This window comes from Gobius niger (assembly GCF_951799975.1).
Source record: "Gobius niger genome assembly, chromosome: 23".
NCBI lineage: Eukaryota > Metazoa > Chordata > Actinopteri > Gobiiformes > Gobiidae > Gobius > Gobius niger.
In genome coordinates, this window is record NC_136874.1 from 1,473,912 (window position 1) to 1,494,582 (window position 20,671).

General features: G+C 43.6%; 1 protein-coding gene and 1 long non-coding RNA gene across 2 annotated transcripts; both read right to left on the reverse strand.

Annotated features, from left to right (window-relative positions):
* Window positions 1–1,611: 1,611 nt before the first annotated feature.
* On the reverse strand, window positions 1,612–2,147 carry LOC306982129. Its single transcript, XR_013794174.1, has 3 exons — window positions 2,070–2,147; window positions 1,798–1,984; window positions 1,612–1,725 (listed from the first exon to the last, which is right to left on the reverse strand). It is a non-coding gene; the product is annotated as an uncharacterized lncRNA (long non-coding RNA).
* Window positions 2,148–9,314: 7,167 nt separating this feature from the next.
* cab39l (calcium binding protein 39-like) lies at window positions 9,315–17,321 on the reverse strand. The gene is made up of 8 exons (XM_079582072.1): window positions 17,177–17,321; window positions 12,918–13,082; window positions 12,731–12,849; window positions 11,551–11,719; window positions 10,218–10,277; window positions 9,874–9,939; window positions 9,660–9,803; window positions 9,315–9,509 (listed from the first exon to the last, which is right to left on the reverse strand). The coding sequence occupies exons 1-8, from the start codon at window positions 17,276–17,278 to the stop codon at window positions 9,330–9,332; spliced, it is 1,005 nt and encodes a 334-aa protein (XP_079438198.1). The 5' UTR covers window positions 17,279–17,321; the 3' UTR covers window positions 9,315–9,329.
* Between the last annotated feature and the right edge of the window lie 3,350 nt (window positions 17,322–20,671).

The window sequence follows — 20,671 nt, forward strand, 5'->3', positions numbered from 1 at the left end:
AAATGATAGGTGTCAACAAATGCATTTATTGGTCAACACTAAAAACGATTCTCCCACTTACTGGTGTAAAATACAATACTCCTATGCTACATTTGTTAGAATTTTAATGCGAGTTGAGCAATATTGTGATGTGCTCACCTACAGGTACTTATGACAGTTCAAATGAGTGGCCAGTCCTGTCTTGCACACACCTCAAGCTGGAAAATCCAGAAAACCACTCATACACGGGCTTTTTTCATCCACTGGACTTTGGTTCATGGTTAGCCACTTCTCTCAGGCAACACAGTCTGCATTCTGAAAAGATTTTGTTCCATACTGCCAGGCCAGTCTGAAAATATAATAATGCATATTCCACAGTCAATCCATAATCATCTGAGAATTCTAATGATAACTGGTGCATTATTTCCCTGTAATCGCACAGTTCGTCTGAAAATCATCTTCTATATCACTCCACTGCAGCAATTTCCACAGTAATGATTAAAAATTAAGCTACTATTGTTGTGGAAGTCGCTTTAGATAAATCATCTGAAAAAACTGACTCTGCGTTGTGCAGTAAACCTGTGTAATACACAGCTTCTTGTTGTTTAATCCTTACTTATTCTACATTTGCTAAACTAGCACTATAGTCTAGCATTATAAACTAGCTATGTAATCTACGTATTATATTTGCCACACAAAATAATCAAGCCAAAACTTAACATGCTCACCTTATGTCCTCTTGAAAAATCTGGACCTGTGCCTGCTCACAGCCTCCTGCTTGTCTGGCCTCTCATACTGGGCACAGAGTGGTTCAGGCACAGGTACTTTGTCTGTGTGCTCCTGGTATGGGAGAGGATCCTCAACCACACTTTCAAACAGCAGGGCCATTAGTTGGTCAATGTAGACTGTAAACAAAGCACAAAACATTTGTCTTTGTAAAAGCATTGGTTGTGTTGTTTTTAATGTGACATACCTGAGGTAGCTCTGGTCTTCAAGGCTCGCACGGTGTAGTCGCCACGTTTGTACTTTGGGTACACTATCGCATACCGCAGTACACCTTCAAGTGTTGTAGCATGTGACCTTGTAGCATTTTCATTGTAGTGCAGGGCAGCAATTTGCAACCTACAACATTTTTAGGTACAGATTCACACAACATTTTTTTTTTTTTTAAATGTATGTATGTATTACCTTGCTAACATTCCTCTGAAGGAGAAGCCTGCACTTTTGGGGGAGAACCTAATTATCAGGCTGTGGAAGGCCTCAAGGGTTGACGTGTGGTACACCGGGCTGATTTTCTCCACATCCTTCACAAAGCGTGGAGCCAACACAATGTCACTGAGCCTCTCACATGCTGCTGTGCCTACAGAGTAAATTACCATGACATAATTGTAAAGCAATTTTTGTTTCGAATGACAATGCCAACCTTACATTTTTGAAATGTACATAAAATACAATGAGTAAAGGGCCAGTATTACTGATAACAAATGCAAAACTTACTTGGTTTGAGCCACACTCTTGACCCTTCCCCAACCAGAGGCCCGTGTAGGCACCGAGGGAACAGGGCATTGTCGTGCGTGTGCACATTCTGCATGTGGTTGGCCACAGACGTCCACTTAGCGACAGCCTCTTGTCCCGAGGAGGAAGTCGAAGCTGCCCAATAGAGGTGATTTACCACGCTTTTTCTCCACTGGCCAGCGTCCTGGGTGCTCTTTCTCTTTGCGAGCTCATCAATTTTTTTCCCAATTCCTAGAGTTTAAAATACATATTTACTAAATGCAGAATAACCATAATATTACACAGCATTCCCCAAATGCATACCCTTTCCCATGTGCCATGGGTCAAAGTAGTGCCTGATTTCCTTCTTTTCCTCCCTTAAAAACTTCTGAACGCCGGTGTGTCGGTCCGTCACAATGGCCTCCACATTGACACCCCTCTCTTCCAGCATGGTCAGACTACGCACAAAGCCCTCCTTCTCCATGCGCACGCTGTTTCCAACCTCATTGCTCTAATAAGACAAAAAATAAATTAGGTGCTGAAATGCACAGAGTGATCCCAAATTACATATTGAAACATTCCTTGAATTCCATTACCTGGACTAGTTGGATGTCAATGACTTTGTTATTACTGAGATTCATCATCGTGTAACTGCCATATTTGGCCGAATGTCCTACACGAATGCAAGTTGTACGTTAGCTGACTTTTAATTAATACTTCTGATAAATGTTAATGAAATGTATTTACCAGGTGAATCTGCCCGCATGTCCCCACCCAGTGACACAGAGCTGCTTTCAAGAGCCTCCCTGATGAGGTCCTCCTGCTCCAACTTCCACTGCCAGTTGACCGTAGGGATGAGGAGCTTTGCCTGATGCCTGTAGAAGCACTGCTCTGACAGTCCCTGAATATTGAAGGCCCTCAAGAACTATAAAAGGAAAAAATAGGTTATCAACTGATAATAGATGGAAACAAAATCCAAACAAAATAATTTTTGCTGTACCTTTGAAATCTGGCTAAATGATGAGCCGGTGAACAGCACAGCAGCACACAGCTGTAGGTTTCCAGCTGGGATGTTGTTCACCATGGGCTGACTGGACCACTGACTGGAGAACTCACAGCGAGGACACTGTTGAGTGACCCGCAGCAGTGTGCCGACTGTGATGGTGTCCACAGCACAGCGACCAGTGCAGACAGGACATCGCCTGAACAGCTCCAGCAGTTGGTCCTCGTGAACAATATATTTTTTGTCCTTGTGTGGAGGGACTTCAGTGGGAATGCTATATAAAATAAAGGATATTTCATCCCTCAAAAAACCAGGACGCTGTATATATTTTTTCTATTAAAAAGCTAGATTTCCTTTTTACCTTGAACAGTTCACAGTGCTGGAACTGTAATCGATGTGGAAGCTGGGGTCAGACGCTGACACCTCCTTCTCCTTTTTAAAGGTGTAGAGGCTGCTCTGGGACTGTCAGGAAGAGGGATTTCCATCAGGTCCTCAGTACCACAACCGACGCTTGTGTAAGCGGTCCGGGCTTGAGTAGCTGTACAAAACACAAACAAAATAAACAAACATGTTAAAAATGGCCGTAATTATCATTTACACAAAACAGAGTGTTTTTAGAAATAAAATGACTGTATAAACAATAAAAAGAGATATCACCTTTGCTTCGCCTGCTCGGCTTCACATTGGCCTGGACACTTGCATGCCTTACAATGACTGGATAAGTCTGGCAGCCAAATTCTCTGGTCACTGGCTGAAAACGTAAAAATACATATTATTTTTAAAATGTACACTACAGAAGAAGGGTAATGTGTTACAGTTCCTTAGTGCATTTAATTGTTGTCTAATGCAGATTAGTGAACGTAAGCCAACATATGGATCCCAGCACATGAGCACCCAATAACCATACGGTCCACCTGGAGTGGTCAGCCCTCTCGCCCCTCACTGACCACGATCACATATCACACGAGCGCGCGCGGAGCCACGGGCACCTGCCTGGTCAGTTTAGCCACACATTAGATGTTAGCTATCCGTTAGCTTTATAGGTTAGCTTGTAGATGCACTCACGTTTTGCGCAGCTGCTGTCAAATATGAAAGCTACTGTCATCGCGAAAATGTAGACTAGTTTGGTGCTCAGTCTCAAGCACAATTACGCGCGGTCTCAGCGTAACTTTGTTGTGCAGACTGATGCATTAGCCACTCCCGCTAGCTACAAAAGGCTATAAAAGTTCACATGTCATAATATACAGCGGTGTAACTGTCAGCTCACCGTCTCATGCGGTTCATAGCTCTCTGTTTGAGCGGGGTTAGAGAGTTGCCAGGCAGCTGATGGATGCAGACGCCAAGTCAAGTGAACGAGTGCGGGGCGCACCGCTTGGAGCACACGCAGCCACAAGCCTCACCCAGTGCATAGTTTATTTACACGCCAGATCCCGCATTGTTTGAGACACTACTACAATCTATTTCAACGTGCACTATCGAAATTCTACTTACATGACATTAGTAGCAGTTTTAGGTTGTTGTTATTCTCACTCACCTCAGATTGGCGCCTGAAATCGTCCTGCTGGCGGGGCAGCAGTGTCGGTGGGCTCAGTCGTGGAAGAGCAAGGGTGGGGACTGCCTCATTCTTCAAACGAAGAACCTTACTGTAGCCCAGCTCAAACTCCAAGGAGTTGGCGAAGGAATCGCAAGTAAAATGTTGGTTGCAAACTCCAGCACGAGGCGGGAGTTCGCAGTTTTCCCCCAGGCCAATTGCGCGCAGCCACTGGCGCCTAATTTCTAAGTCCTGAGGAAAGTAATGTAAACCTACAGAACTATGACAACCTACAACACTACACTTTCTCCCCATCCTAACAAACAAGACTACAACACTACACCTAATATTACACAATACAGAACACTAAATACAGCTAACCTAGCTAATTCTTATGCTAAATGTTACTAATCTCTCACTAAGACTAAACTACAACTAAATCTAATAACTATCTAAACTACGACAAGCTAATAAATCTAACTAAAAGCTATGCTAATAAATCTAACTAAAAGCTATGCTAATAAATCTAACTAAAAGCTACGCTAATAAATCTAACTAAAAGCTACGCTAATAAATCGCAAACCTGAAAATCGATATAAAGACACTCGCTATTCCAAACTCCAACTCGCTACGGGGGCGTGTGCGGAGTGGGCTGCTTTTATACTCCACAGAAGAGAGGCCGCTGACGTCGGCGCCCTCCTGCTGACGTAAGCGCCCCGCTCAGAGCTAATCACGAAGGAAACCAACAGTAAAGCATGTAATGCACTCGATAAGGTGCAGATGGCGCCACACAGACGGTTTTGGACACAAAGACAGGATTTCAACAAATATGCACTAAATTGTTAAAATAGTGACAGATACATGTAGACAACACTATAAGATACCAATTTATACAACTTAGCTAGACAAAAAAGTTGATTTTGGGGTTAGTTGTTCTTTAAAGTACTTTATAAATAAACAGATTAAATACATTTACTTGACCTAATCTTATTAGTAATAATGATAATAATAATAATAATAATAGAGAAGAAGAAGAAGAAACGTTCACGTTTAATGTGATTCCTCAGTTTCTCCAGATGAACAGATTTGGGTCAAACATGTCCAGAAGTGGTTCAGTCACAGCCGGATTTACTGAAATCACAGTGTTTTAGGGTAAAAACCTGGTTTATTTAGTATCATAGACATACATTATGTGATATAAACATAACATCTAGTGGAAATTGTGAGATTTATAAAGGAAATTCCAAGAAAACAGAAGAAAAGCCAAAGTAATGAGACGTATTAATCAATCTAAGAAACTACGTGAGGTTTAAAAGGAAACAAACACTTTGACTGACGTCACTCACAGACTCTTCATCATAATCTGACTCCAGACGGTCAGAAAGTGCAGTAATAAACTTTATATCCGCGTTCACCGTCAGATTTAGATATTTCTGTGAATTATGAATCTGTGATCCACTGGTCAGCCTTACTCTGACGTCACGCGCTGAATGAGAAATAACGCAGAGAAATGCCTAAAAAACATGTAATATATATGTGCGAATCACGTGAATACTGCAGAATAATCATAATACATAAAAAATAATAATAAATAAATAAAAAAGAGCGTTCAAACTGTGGAGCGCGAGGACACAGCGGCTCGCTCACTCACTCACTCACTCACTCACTCACTCACTCACTCACTCACTCACTCACTCACTCACTCACTCACTCACTCACTCACTCACTCACTCACTCACTCATTCACTCACTCACTTGAAGCACTATGCTAACCTGCAGTGTCACGCGCGCATCTGGAGGACATGATGCTGAACTGAACATGCAGGTGTTGATCTGGAGTTATAATCACTGTTATGTCATAGTTTTTGCGCTCACTTTTGGCGCATGCGCCTTCGATCCTCCCTAGTTACGTGACGCTATATTTCCCCCAATATTTAATTATTCCTTGTTTGTGTTTCCCTATTTCTCTCCTTTTTTCTTTTTTTTTGGCCTGTTTTCCCCATTCACTCACTTTCCCTAAAGTTTTCCCCATTTTTCCAAAATTTCCTTCCATTCTTTAATTTTTTTCTAATTTTTTTCCTCTGTATTTTTTTTAACCTATTTTCCCCAATTTTTTTCATTCATTTTCCCCCCTATTTTATTATTATTTTTTATACTTTTCCCAATTGTTTTTGTTTTCCCCATTTCTCTCCCTTCTTTTTATCAAACATGTTTTTGTACTATTTCACCCATTCTCCCCCTATTTTATCCCCTTTCTTTATCTCCCCCTCTCATTTCCACCATTGATTTATTTTTCTTTCTTTATTCGCTGTCCTTCCATGTAAAGCTCGGCGCCCTGGCTGCAGTACCTCTGAGGCCCACCAGAGGGCACCAAAATCCCCTGTAAACCTGTGGTAAAAACACACGACGCTGCGGCCCAGAGTTTTTATTGAATATCGTACAACGCGGTGACGTCAGAACCGGGTTTTCATCTGCAAATCAAAAACAAGACATTTTTATGGATCATTTTTGACCGGAAGTGGCAACAGTCGGAAAATGGAACAAACTGCAGCAAATGTAAACAAATATAGACATTATTTATGGGCCTTTGTGCGTTTCCGGTCGGGCCTAAAGTCATTGTGGCTGAGCTCGTCCAAACTGTTAGTAAACATGATTAATGATTCGATTTTTCAGCAAAAGTATCTTGGCAACTCCAAACAGAAGTGAAATTTAGCAGAAAACTGTACATGAATATTTAAAAACGGACCAAACAAGTGGATAATACGAAGGTCAAGGTTCACCGCTTAATCCAGACAGACTTCAGAGATATTTCAATTAAGCTCCCCTTTCAAAACACAGGAAAAACTAAACGAACGGGTTTCAAAATAAAGGCACCTCGATTAATAAGAAGCAAATCATGTGTAAATGTTCGTCCACCACAATAAAAGCCTCGAACGATGGCACTCGTTTCAAAACAAAAGCATGAGGAAAGTTTAAAAAGACACGAGGATTAAGCAAAGTTTTCTTCATTTTTTCTTTTTTTTTTTTACAGAAAGTGCTGTGGCAGGGGAAGCAGCCGGGGAGGATTTCACAATAAAAGCCGAGAGAATTCATGTTCACGTAAATATTGTCGTCGAATGTTTAAAAAATAAGTGGATGTTTCATTTTAAGATTCACTATTCGGAGTCGAAATTAAAGACAAGGGCGGAGTCTACAGTGAAGATCCCGCCCCTTATGCCCTTATTAGGAACACGCTTGGTCAGAGCTGGGGGGGAGGAGTCTGTGAATCCGAGCGGGTGATTGGAAGGTCGTGGGTTCGAATCCCAGCGCCCTCAGACGGACCCTGACCACGACGACTGTCCTGAGTGAATGAGAGTGAATGAGAGTGAATGAGAGTGAATGAGAGTGAATGGGAGTGAATGGGCGGCTGGTTCTTTACTGTAAAGCGCTTTGGGCCTGATAAAGGTAGAAAAGCGCTTTATAAGTGAGTAATGACGGTGCATTAATAATAAGTCTATGGCAACGGCAACGTCGGGCTCGGGGGCCAAAACCGGCCCTCCATAATCAAACTCTGGCCCTCGAGATGATTTCGAGAAATATTATGAGCTCAAATGCCTGTTAAAGTGTGTGAAAAATACTGTAAATTCCTTTAAATGTCTTAGCAGAGCACCTTTATAGGCCATAATCCTAAAAGAATAATCATCTAAAGGACGAAATGACTTAAATCTACTTGAATTAAAGCAGCACTAAGTAACTCTTCCCCCTAGAGGCCATAAGCGCAACTGCAGGTGTTGTAGCAAGTTACGATTTTTTAACTTATTAATTGTCTTGGAGAGTAAATACTGCGCTGACAGGAGAGGGTTACTGTGCATCCAGTTATACAATGGAAATATTTTTTTTCACTCAGACTTGGCTGTAAATACTGTTTAAAGTGACGTTAGCCCGCAGTTAGCTTTGCCTGTTAGCATGTTAGCTTCTTCTTCGTGATTACATTAGTGTGTATTGCTTTTTCCGGTCTGGTGGCAGTCAAGTTGCAAACATGGTTTTCTGGTCAGAGACACCAGGGGGCGATGAAAGACCCTCCAATCATCCCATAAACACTTGTATCACCCCCACAGGGACTACGGGAGGGTTTATTAAGGTAAACACGTTACTTAGTGCTGCTTTAAGGCATTAAATCTAACATTTGAGTAGATTTGGTCTGGTCTTAGACAGATAAAACCTATTCTTGGATGGAACAAGCACGTTTTGTTCAAGTTTTTTCTTAATTCAGATTATTTTACAGTAAAAGTTAATTTGTGTGATTTCCAGTGGTATTTCTATTTGTTCGATTGGCACAAGTGTTTTTATCTGATCTTAGATTAGTTCAAACCGACTCAAATTTATTCAAGCGATTTTGAGTAATTGATCTAATTCTCCGAGTGTATTTGATGTACAAGTACAACACTGGCATATGTAGGAAGTCAATGCTTGGTATCGACCCTCTGACCTCGTGTTCCTGAGGCGCTTTAAACAAACAAGAGGTTCAGGTCCTGGATGACTGAGAGGTTCTTCTTCTGGGGTTTTGTTGGTTCCATTTCCTCCTTTTCTGCCTTGTGTCCTTATATGGCGAAAGAGGCGTGGCATATGCTAATGAGAAGTAATATTCCTACTTAAGAATGAATGTGTTTCCCGACTCAAAGACACTTCTTAAAGCTGCGGTTCCTGATTTTTCCCACACAAACTTTGAATCTATTTTGCCCAAACTCGTTTCTAGCTCTCACAATCTCTCTTGCATGTCCAAATTGTTTGTAGTCAAAAGAAATGTGCTTTTCAACATCAAATAGTCAGATGTTCATGAATGAGGATCTTCCAAACAGCAGTTTCCATATGACCTCGTGACGGTAAATTTCCCGGCTCTAAAAACTACCGATTACTGATTACTCTTTCTAAAACTAAACTAGTTACTTCTTAGTTACTTAACTTACTAAATGTTTCTCTGACTCAGCAGCGTTTTCGTCCTGAAATTCTCACCGGCTGCTCCTCCAAAGCCGAGGGAATAAAACGTAAAATAAAAAAATCAGCGAAAATCAAAATACAGGAAGTGATCAGTGATTGAGAACTTTCACAATAAGAGTCTCCGAAGTGGCTTGTTTTAAATATAGGTGGTTTGGCGGCGGGTTCTGAGGAGGCGGGTTCTGAGGAGGCGGGTTCTGAGGAGGCGGGTTCTGAGGAGGCGGGTTCTGAGGAGGCGGGTTCTTAGGAGGCGGGTTCTGAGGAGGCGGGTTCTGAGGAGGCGGGTTCTTAGGAGGCGGGTTCTGAGGAGGCGGGTTCTGAGGAGGCGGGGTCTTAGGAGGCGGGGTCTTAGGAGGCCGGCTTCTTCAGGTCGCGGATCTGTTTGATTAGATACGTCTTCTCGTCGTTGAACTGTTCGTCGTCCGTGCGGTCCCTCTGGAAGTTGGACAGAAACTCGATGAGCTTGGTTTGGTTCTTCAGGAGGATGTCCACGATCGGCTGCTGCTTGTTCGGGTTCGCTACGAAAACCTGAGGAGAAACAAGCCGGGATTAGACTCGGATCCATGAGGAACTAGAGGGACTAGAGGGACCAGAGGGACTAGAGGAACTAGAGGGACTAGAGGGACTAGAGGAACTAGAGGGACTAGAGGAACCAGAGGAAGTGGCTGAAACAATGACCTTGAAGACGTGGAAGGCTTCAAACTGGATGTTCCCGCTCTTGTCTCGGAGCAGGTTCATCATGAGCTTCAGGTTTTCGGGTTTACTGATGTAAGTCGTCATCACGGTGAAGTTGTGTCTGTCCAGCAGGAGCTCGCCCAGAAGCTGCAGGAGGAGAAACACAGGAAGGTTTAGTCCCGGCTTCAGCCCGGCTTCAAACATCTGAGCGCTGCACCTTCAGAGACTGACGCTTGGTCACGTAGTTCTCAGAGTGAAGCAGCTTCTCGTAATCCGCAAACACCTGGGACGCAGAGAGACCAGAGTTTAGAGACTTCTTCTACAGTGTCACATGTAAAGGCTGTACATTCATTCATGCTGAGAGCAGCGCCCTCTGCTGGTCAGGAGAAACAGTTCCCATGAGCAGCGCCCTCTGCTGGTCAGGAGAAACAGTTCCCATGAGCAGCGCCCTCTGCTGGTCAGGAGAAACAGTTCCCATGAGCAGCGCCCTCTGCTGGTCAGGAGAAACAGTTCCCATCAGCAGCGCCCTCTGCTGGTCAGGAGAAACAGAGCTGCACTCACTGCGTCGTAGTTTTGATCGAGGAATTCGGCCACCAGCACTTTATGTCTCGTCAGCAGGTCCTGAGGAGCAGAATGAGATCAATGAACAAAGTAAATCTACTACATGATGAGTTCATGAAGTACTTTTACTCCACTACATTTGAAATATAACATGCTCTGCTTTATTTCTGTAAAGGCTCCAAAGTCAGACGTCCATAATGACTCTCAGAACTGCAGGGCTCAGGCTGAACTGACTGAAGAGCTTTTTCCAGTTTATGTGTAACAGTTATTGGTGGCGCAGTGGTTAGTGCTCGTGCTTCACAGCGAGAAGGTCCTGGGTTCGATTCCCACCTGGCCTTTCTGTGGAGTTTGCATGTTCTCCCCGTGTCTGCATAGGTTTCCCCGCCCACTAACAACATGTACAATAGGGCAGGGTGTTGGAGAGTGCACATGGGGGACGACGTGTGGAAACTAACCCAAGGCCACAATCCGGTGTGGCTTGTTTACATGTATGAGACCCATGTATGTTCATTAACATGCACTGTCCCAACCAAATAAACCAATCTAGAATGGCTTCCCCATTTCTTTCCAAACTTTTCCCCCAATTTTCTCCTTTTCTTTGCCCACAAGAGGCAGCGTTCACGTGACATCACAACTTTCAAAGAGCCGATAGTTTAACATTGAGGTGGAGCAGCTGACGGTAACTATGGTAACTGTGGTAACTGACAAAATGCATATTTTTATGCCTTTGTTTTTTGTCTCATATCTCAGTCATTACTGGAGGAATCCACATGAAACCAAAACTGTCACAAAGTGTGAACATGTGAACTAATGTCCACGAAAAATGTCAAAACGTGGTGACAATATGTGAAAACATGAGCGTGATGTTGTCCAATAGACTTTCAGACATAAAAATAATATCACAGGTTTGTGAATCCAGTCAGTGTCAAACACTGATGAGGAAAAACATTTGTCATTGTTCGTTTTGGAGATTTCTTACAAAAACTGTGTTTCTCCCATAGAGCTGTATTGGCCCCGCCTCCATCTGACATTATGACATCATCACTTTCTAAATCATGAACGCCGCCGATTTGTCCCATTTTGAGAAATCATTTTTCTACATTTTTTCTCAAAATTTTTAATCAAATTTTCTCCATTTCATCATATTTTTTTTCATTTTCTTCCCCTTTTTTTTTTAATATCAACATGATATCAACCATTTTCCCAGATTGGAGAAAATCTTCATATTGTAAATGTGCATTTCTTTCCACATGATCTTGTTGTCCCGCTCCTGTAGGTGGCGCTATTGTTCCCTGGAGTCCTGTCTGACCCTGCATCAGAGGAGAAGCGAGACCTTGAAGGTGGCGAAGGCGTCCGAGGCGATGTCGAACGTGGACATCTCCACGTAGTGGAAGAATCGGTGGAACTCGTCGGACTGAAGGACGACCTTGGCCAGAGGCTCGTGGCGGATGCACTCCCTCAGCATGATGCCACAGTTCAGAGCCACCTGCGGCGTCTCGTACCTGCAGCACAGACTCACATCAGACTCACATCAGACTCACATCAGCACAGAGGATCTCCCACAGTGATGCAGACGGGAACATTCAGACACGTTTGTGAAGGGAAACCTCTGAAACAACGAGCTCCAGAAACACGAGACGATATTTTTGAAAACCATCAGAAACATTTACAAATTAAATCACTTTGTCGCTCAAATATTTTCAATTACATTTCCCCAGGGCCGGACTGGCCATATGTCCATTCTGGAAGAGCACAGAAGGGCCACCGGTCCCGCCTCAACTGAGCTTTATCCAAATCTAAAAGCTATGAAGAAAAGCTTTAAAATAGCAAGAAAAAGAGGATGAAAACAAAACAAAAATGTGCTGGAAAAGCAACAAAAAGTGACAAAAAAAACACGGACAAAAAAAAACTACAAAAACGTGAGAAAAACATAAACAAATGATAGAAAAAATTATGAAAAAAAAAATGGTGCACCACAAGGTTCAATTTTGGGACCATTATTATTTATTATTTACATTAATGATTTTGCTTCTGTTTCTACGACCACCTTTCCCGTTCTTTTTGCTGATGATACGATAAAAAAAAAAAAAAATGACCTCGGTTAAGGCGGGGGGTAAGAGGTTAAAATATATATTTGTGGAAGTCACAATTACGCTAATTTGGGCCCGGCTGGTCAGAGTCCAGGGCTCAGTCCCTGTCCGCCCCTGCATTTCCCCCCATTTGTTTCCTCCTTTTTTTCTCCTAAAAAAATCTGTATTTTATCAAAAAAATCTGTACAGTTCAATTCGTAAAAAATAATAATAATTCAAATAAAATCTATAAATGAAAAAAAAAAATCTAGCAAAATTTAAAAAACATTTTAAACGTTTTTTTTTTTTTTTTAATATGAATTGATCGATTGTTGCCAATTTTTCCTATTTTTCTTCATGTCCCCCCCAATTTTTCTCCTTTCAATATTCTCCCATTTTCCCCTAAATTTTTTCTCTGTAGTAAAGGAGGAGTGTGGTTCCTACCCTCTGAGCAGGATGAAGAGCACCTCGGTGTGGGCGCAGAAGTACTCCACGGTGGGGCTCCGGGTGCCGATCTGCCGCCGCAGGATGTTATTGAAGATCTGACAGACGTCTTTCTTCCCCTGGAAACAAAAGGACAAACTTCAGTTCTGTCACTTCAGGAACGATGTGACAGAGTGACTTTTCTGACCTCGAAGTCGATGAGCTGCAGGTGCTCCACCAGGCTGATGAGGAGCCCGCTGGTGTACAGCTCCTGGGCCAGCTGCGCCACCGTCTCCGTGTGCGGCTCCTTGTCGTGAGTGCCGTACAGGATCTCCTTCATGGAGCCCAGGCATTTGGACACCTCCTCTGAAGCCTGTGTGGAATACAGGAGAGAGGATGGCATTATCATAAAGTACAGGCATTTGGACACCTCCTCTGACGCCTGTGTGGAATACAGGGGAGAGGATGGTATTAGCATAAAGTACAGGCATTTGGACACCTCCTCTGACGCCTGTGTGGAATACAGGGGAGAGGATGGTATTATCATAAAGTACAGGCATTTGGACACCTCCTCTGACGCCTGTGTGGAATACAGGGGAGAGGATGGTATTATGATAAAGTACAGGCATTTGGACACCTCCTCTGACGCCTGTGTGGAATACAGGGGAGAGGATGGTATTAGCATAAAGTACAGGCATTTGGACACCTCCTCTGAAGCCTGTGTGGAATACAGGGGAGAGGATGGTATTAGCATAAAGTACAGGCATTTGGACACCTCCTCTGACGCCTGTGTGGAATACAGGGGAGAGGATGGTATTATCATAAAGTACAGGCATTTGGACACCTCCTCTGACGCCTGTGTGGAATACAGGGGAGAGGATGGTATTATCATAAAGTACAGGCATTTGGACACCTCCTCTGGAGCCTGTGTGGAATACAGGGGAGAGGATGGCATTATCATAAAGTACAGGCATTTGGACACCTCCTCTGAAGCCTGTGTGGAATACAGGGGAGAGGATGGCATTATCATAAAGTACAGGCATTTGGACACCTCCTCTGAAGCCTGTGTGGAATACAGGGGAGAGGATGGCATTATCATAAAGTACAGGCATTTGGAACACTGAGAAATATGTAAAAATGGCTGCAAACATCAACATGAAAAAAAGAGAATCCTCCACATTTTCTTTTCTCCCCCCCCACTTTTTTTTTTGCTCAATTTCCCCCCATTTTCCCTCAATTTTACCTGATTGGTCCCCGTTCATTCCCCTTTTTTTTGCCAAAGTTTCCCCTAATTTTCTTCAATTTGTTTCCCAATTTCTCTCAGCTTTTCTCCATTATTCCCTCTTTTTTCCCCTCAATATTCTCCAATCTTTCCCCTCAATTTTCCCTATTTTCAATTACATTTCACCTCCTATTTGTTCCAAATTTTCAATTTTTTATTTCTTTTCCCCTCCAATTCTTTTCGCAAATTTTTTACCCGATTGGTCCCAATTTGTTCCCTGTTTTTCGCCAATTGTTTTCCCAATTTCTCTCAGCTTTTCCCCATTACCCCCTCTTTTCCCCCCCCTCAATATTCTCCAATTTTTTTTACCCATATTTTTTTATTTTGTCCAATTTCTTTCCCTCAATCTTTATCCTATGTTTTACCTGATTGGTCCCCATTTATTCCCTGTTTTTTTTTGCCAATGTTTCCCCTAATTTTCTTCAATTTGTTTCCCAATTTCTCCCAACTTTTCCCCATTACCCCCTCTTTTTCCCCTCAATTTTCCCTATTTTTTTCTACTCATTTGTTCCCAATTTTTTTCCATATTTTGTCCAATTTTTCCCCCTCAATTTTTATCCTATTTTTTACCTGATTGTCCTTATTTGTTCTGTGTTTTAGAGCCATTTGTTCCTCTTTAATCCAGACATGTGTTCCCACCCAGATTAAACCCAGGCCTGAGGAAACATCTGAGCTAAACCAGGCCTGAGGAAACATCTGAGTTAAACCAGGTCTGAGGAAACATCTGAGTCAAACCAGGCCTGAGGAAACATCTGAGTCAAACCAGGCCTGAGGAAACATCTGAGTCAAACCAGGTCTGAGGAAACATCTGAGTTAAACCAGGTCTGAGGAAACATCTGAGTTAAACCAGGCCTGAGGAAACATCTGAGCTGAACCAGGCCTGAGGAAACATCTGAGTCAAACCAGGCCTGAGGAAACATCTGAGCTAAACCAGGCCTGAGGAAACATCTGAGCTAAACCAGGCCTGAGGAAACATCTAAGCTAAACCAGGCCTGAGAAAACATCTGAGTCAAACCAGGCCTGAGGAAACATCTGAGCTAAACCAGGCCTGAGGAAACATCTGAGCTAAACCAGGCCTGAGGAAACATCTGAGCTAAACCAGGCCTGAGGAAACATCTGAGTCAAACCAGGCCTGAGGAAACATCTGAGTCAAACCAGGCCTGAGGAAACATCTGAGCTAAACCAGGCCTGAGGAAACATCTGAGTCAAACCAGGCCTGAGGAAACATCTGAGTCAAACCAGGCCTGAGGAAACATCTGAGCTAAACCAGGCCTGAGGAAACATCTGAGTCAAACCAGGCCTGAGGAAACATCTGAGTTAAACCAGGCCTGAGGAAACATCTGAGCTAAACCAGGCCTGAGGAAACATCTGAGTCAAACCAGGCCTGAGGAAACATCTGAGTCAAACCAGGCCTGAGGAAACATCTGAGCTAAACCAGGCCTGAGGAAACATCTGAGTCAAACCAGGTCTGAGGAAACATCTGAGTCAAACCAGGCCTGAGGAAACATCTGAGTCAAACCAGGCCTGAGGAAACATCTGAGCTGAACCAGGCCTGAGGAAACACCTGAGTCAAACCCAGGCCTGAGGAAACATCTGAGCTAAACCAGGCCTGAGGAAACATCTGAGCTAAACCAGGCCTGAGGAAACACCTGAGTCAAACCCAGGCCTGAGGAAACATCTGAGCTAAACCAGGCCTGAGGAAACATCTAAGCTAAACCAGGCCTGAGGAAACATCTGAGTCAAACCAGGCCTGAGGAAACATCTGAGTCAAACCAGGTCTGAGGAAACATCTGAGTCAAACCAGGCCTGAGGAAACATCTGAGTCAAACCAGGCCTGAGGAAACATCTGAGTCAAACCAGGCCTGAGGAAACATCTGAGCTAAACCAGGTCTGAGGAAAAATCTGAGCTGAACCAGGCCTGAGGAAACATCTGAGTCAAACCAGGCCTGAGGAAACATCTGAGCTAAACCAGGTCTGAGGAAACATCTGAGTCAAACCAGGTCTGAGGAAAAATCTGAGCTGAACCAGGCCTGAGGAAACATCTGAGCTAAACCAGGCCTGAGGAAACATCTGAGTCAAACCAGGCCTGAGGAAACATCTGAGCTAAACCAGGCCTGAGGAAACATCAGAGTCAAACCAGGCCTGAGGAAACATCTGAGTCAAACCAGGCCTGAGGAAACATCTGAGTCAAACCAGGCCTGAGGAAACATCTGAGTCAAACCAGGCCTGAGGAAACATCTGAGCTAAACCAGACCTGAGGAAACATCTGAGTCAAACCAGGCCTGAGGAAACATCTGAGTCAAACCAGGCCTGAGGAAACATCTGAGTCAAACCAGGCCTGAGGAAACATCTGAGTCAAACCAGGCCTGAGGAAACATCTGAGTCAAACCAGGCCTGAGGAAACATCTGAGTCAAACCAGGCCTGAGGAAACATCTGAGCTAAACCAGGCCTGAGGAAACATCTGAGTCAAACCAGGCCTGAGGAAACATCTGAGTCAAACCAGGCCTGAGGAAACATCTGAGTCAAACCAGGCCTGAGGAAACATCTGAGTCAAACCAGGCCTGAGGAAACATCTAAGCTAAACCAGGCCTGAGAAAACATCTGAGTCAAACCAGGCCTGAGGAAACATCTGAGCTAAACCAGGCCTGAGGAAACATCTGAGCTAAACCAGGCCTGAGGAAACATCTGAGTCAAACCAGGCCTGAGGAAACATCTGAGCTAAACCAGGCCTGAGGAAACATCTGAGCTGAACCAGGCCTGAGGAAACATCTGAGTCAAACCAGGCCTGAGGAAACATCTGAGTCAAACCAGGCCTGAGGAAACATCTGAGTTAAACCAGGCCTGAGGAAACATCTGAGCTGAACCAGGCCTGAGGAAACATCTGAGCTGAACCCAGGCCTGAGGAAACATCTGAGTCAAACCAGGCCTGAGGAAACATCTGAGTCAAACCAGGCCTGAGGAAACATCTGAGTCAAACCAGGCCTGAGGAAACATCTGAGCTAAACCAGGCCTGAGGAAACATCTGAGCTGAACCAGGCCTGAGGAAACATCTGAGTCAAACCAGGCCTGAGGAAACATCTGAGTCAAACCAGGCCTGAGGAAACATCTGAGCTGAACCAGGCCTGAGGAAACATCTGAGTCAAACCAGGCCTGAGGAAACATCTGAGCTGAACCAGGCCTGTACCTTGTCGGTCTTCTTCTCCTGTTTGACCAGAGTGTTGAGGTTCTCCTTCAGGATTTTGACGATCTCCTGTGGACTTTTGTGGGACCTCCCGAACAGCGGCATTTTGAAGCTTCACAGTAAAACCACTCGGAGCTGAAAAAAAAAGAGAAAAAGAAAAAGACAAGAAGTATCAGTATCAGTAGTAGTAGATGCAGTATCAGTATCAGTAGTAGTAGTAGTTGCAGTATCAGTATCAGTATCAGTATCAGTATCAGTAGTAGTAGTAGTATCAGTATCAGTATCAGTAGTAGTAGTAGTTGCAGTATCAGTATCAGTAGTAGTAGTAGTTGCAGTATCAGTATCAGTATCAGTATCAGTATCAGTAGTAGTAGTAGTAGTTGCAGTATCAGTATCAGTAGTAGTAGTAGATGCAGTATAAGTATCAGTAGTAGTAGTAGTTGCAGTATCAGTATCAGTAGTAGTAGTAGATGCAGTATAAGTATCAGTAGTAGTAGTAGATGCAGTATAAGTATCAGTAGTAGTAGTAGTTGCAGTATCAGTATCAGTATCAGTAGTAGTTGTAGTTGCAGTATCAGTATCAGTAGTAGTAGTAGATGCAGTATAAGTATCAGTAGTAGTAGTAGATGCAGTATCAGTATCAGTAGTAGTAGATGCAGTATCAGTATCAGTAGTAGTAGTAGATGCAGTATAAGTATCAGTAGTAGTAGTAGTTGCAGTATCAGTATCAGTATCAGTAGTAGTTGTAGTTGCAGTATCAGTATCAGTAGTAGTAGTAGATGCAGTATCAGTATCAGTAGTAGTAGATGCAGTATCAGTATCAGTAGTAGTAGTCGATGCAGTATCAGTATCAGTAGTTGTAGTTGCAGTATCAGTATCAGTAGTAGTAGTAGATGCAGTATAAGTATCAGTAGTTGTAGTTGCAGTATCAGTATCAGTAGTAGTAGTAGATGCAGTATAAGTATCAGTAGTAGTAGTAGATGCAGTATCAGTATCAGTAGTAGTAGTCGATGCAGTATCAGTATCAGTAGTTGTAGTTGCAGTATCAGTATCAGTAGTAGTAGTAGATGCAGTATAAGTATCAGTAGTAGTAGTAGATGCAGTATCAGTATCAGTAGTAGTAGATGCAGTATCAGTATCAGTAGTAGTAGTAGATGCAGTATCAGTATCAGTAGTAGTAGTAGTTGCAGTATCAGTATCAGTATCAGTAGTAGTTGTAGATGCAGTATCAGTATCAGTAGTAGTAGTAGATGCAGTATCAGTATCAGTAGTAGTAGTAGTTGCAGTATCAGTATCAGTATCAGTAGTAGTAGTAGATGCAGTATCAGTATCAGTAGTAGTAGTAGTTGCAGTATCAGTATCAGTATCAGTAGTAGTTGTAGATGCAGTATCAGTATCAGTAGTAGTAGTCGATGCAGTAGTTGTAGCTTTAGGAGCAGATTTGCCACATGACTCATAGTCCAGTTGGAGATGCAGTAATATCAGCAGTAGTTGTTTTAGTAGTTGATGCAGTAGTTTCAGTAGTAGATGAAGTAGTATCAGTAGTAGATGCAGTAGTACATGCAGTAGTTGTAGTAGTATCAGTAGTTTGAGCTTTAGGAGCAGGTTTGCCACATGACTCATAATCCAGTTGGAGATGCAGTAATATCAGCAGTAGTTGCAGTAGTAGTTGCAGTATTAGCAGTAGATGCAGTAGTAGATGCAGTAGATGCAGTAGTACATGCAGTAGTTGCAGTAGTAGATGTAGTAGTTTGAGCTTTAGGAGCAGGTTTGCCACATGACTCATAATCCAGTTGGAGAATGTGGCTCAAAGAGACGCAGGAGCAAAGTTTATACAAAATCCTTCCCAAAAGAATATTTCAGATTTCTGTGGGAATTAAATGGATCGAGTTTTCCCCATTATTACTATTATTACTGTTATTACTATTACTACTATGCGCTCTTATTGTGAAGGGCTGGGCTCTTATTGTGAAGGGCTGCGGCCGTGCCAGGCAGGTGTGACAGTCTGATCTCTCTGACTCACTCTCCTCTCACATACTTCAAATATTCAACAACTACACAGTCACTCAGACCTCAGAGTACACGGAGTACACAGAGTACACAGAGTACACGGAGTACACAGAGTACACAGAGTACACGGAGTACACTCCAGCCTAAAATAAACACGCGGCCCAAGTTTGTCACGGTTTAAACGTGTGATGCTCTTCACTGCACAAACACTAAACCATCGGCTGAACAGGTTTAACTCTTCAGGTTTGATTAAAACCTCAGGGTTTTTCTTAACGATGAAGAATCAGAAACATTTACATCACAAAGATCATTTTCCGAAACACTTTACTCACGTGTCCCACAGATCCACATTTTTCTCCAAATTTTTCATTTTCCCCTTATATTTTCTCTTATTTTCCCACAATTTTTTCCATTATGTTTTCACAATTTCTTTCCAATTTTTCCCCATATTTTTTTTTCAAATTTTCGCTATTTTTCCCTTTATTTTCCCTACATTTTCCCCCAATCTTTCCTCATTTTTTCTCCAATTTTTTCCTTATGTTTTCCCATATTACACCAATTTTTCCCCCTTATTTTTCCTCATTTTTTCCACATTTTCTTCCAAAATGTCCCCCTTTTGTTTTGTATAAACTTCCCCAAAGCTCAATCTTCTTCTTCCCCGTTTATTCCCAGATTTCTCCCACTTTTCCCGGACCTGTTGCTAAACTCGTGTCGTAAACTCTGCGTTGTGGACGTAAATAAAGCTTGACTTTGAAAGGCTGTGACCGGACGTGCGTTTGTTTTCCTTTTACGCTGATCGAGGAAAGTAACGTCGCTCTGGCACAAAAAGCACCATTAAAAACGCGCTACACGCACGAGATCCCCCACGCGCGCGCGCTGTAAAGTGACGTTTTGGGAGGAAATAAAAGCAGGTCTTTGGGGAGCACAGATCTCCGGGTTTAGGGCCGCGCAAACACTCCCAGGCGGTGTGATCTGGAGGCTACACCCCTGTCCCCGGGCTACGCGCACAGCCCACAGCTTTACGCACCAGCCCGGGCCTTAAAGCAGCACTTCGGGGCACTTTGAGGCGGGGAAACGGCACAAAGCGTGAGTGGATGTTGGGGTTTTTGCGCTGTCAGAGCCTCGCCGCTGTCAAGGGCACCACCAGCTCCTTCCCTCTTCCTTCCTTCCTTCCGCGCAAGAGGCTGTGGAGGAACCGATGGAGACGCTACTCACCGCGGGGCCTCGCGTCGCTTCTCTCCGCGGCGGGTCGGGTCGTGGAGGCGCCGGTGGGGTCAGCGGGTGAGACTCGCGTGAGGAATTAGAGAGGAATCCGCGGAGAGACGGGCGCTTACGTCCATCGGTCTCACTCCCCAGCCGTGCGTAAAGCGAGAGGCGAGAGCGCGCGCGGCTTCCGGCCCGGGTTTGGACAATAAGAGAAGAGCGAGAGCGCGTTTTATCATCAACCTCTTCACCTTAACCGTTTTCTCCAGGTCGGCTTTACCCAAA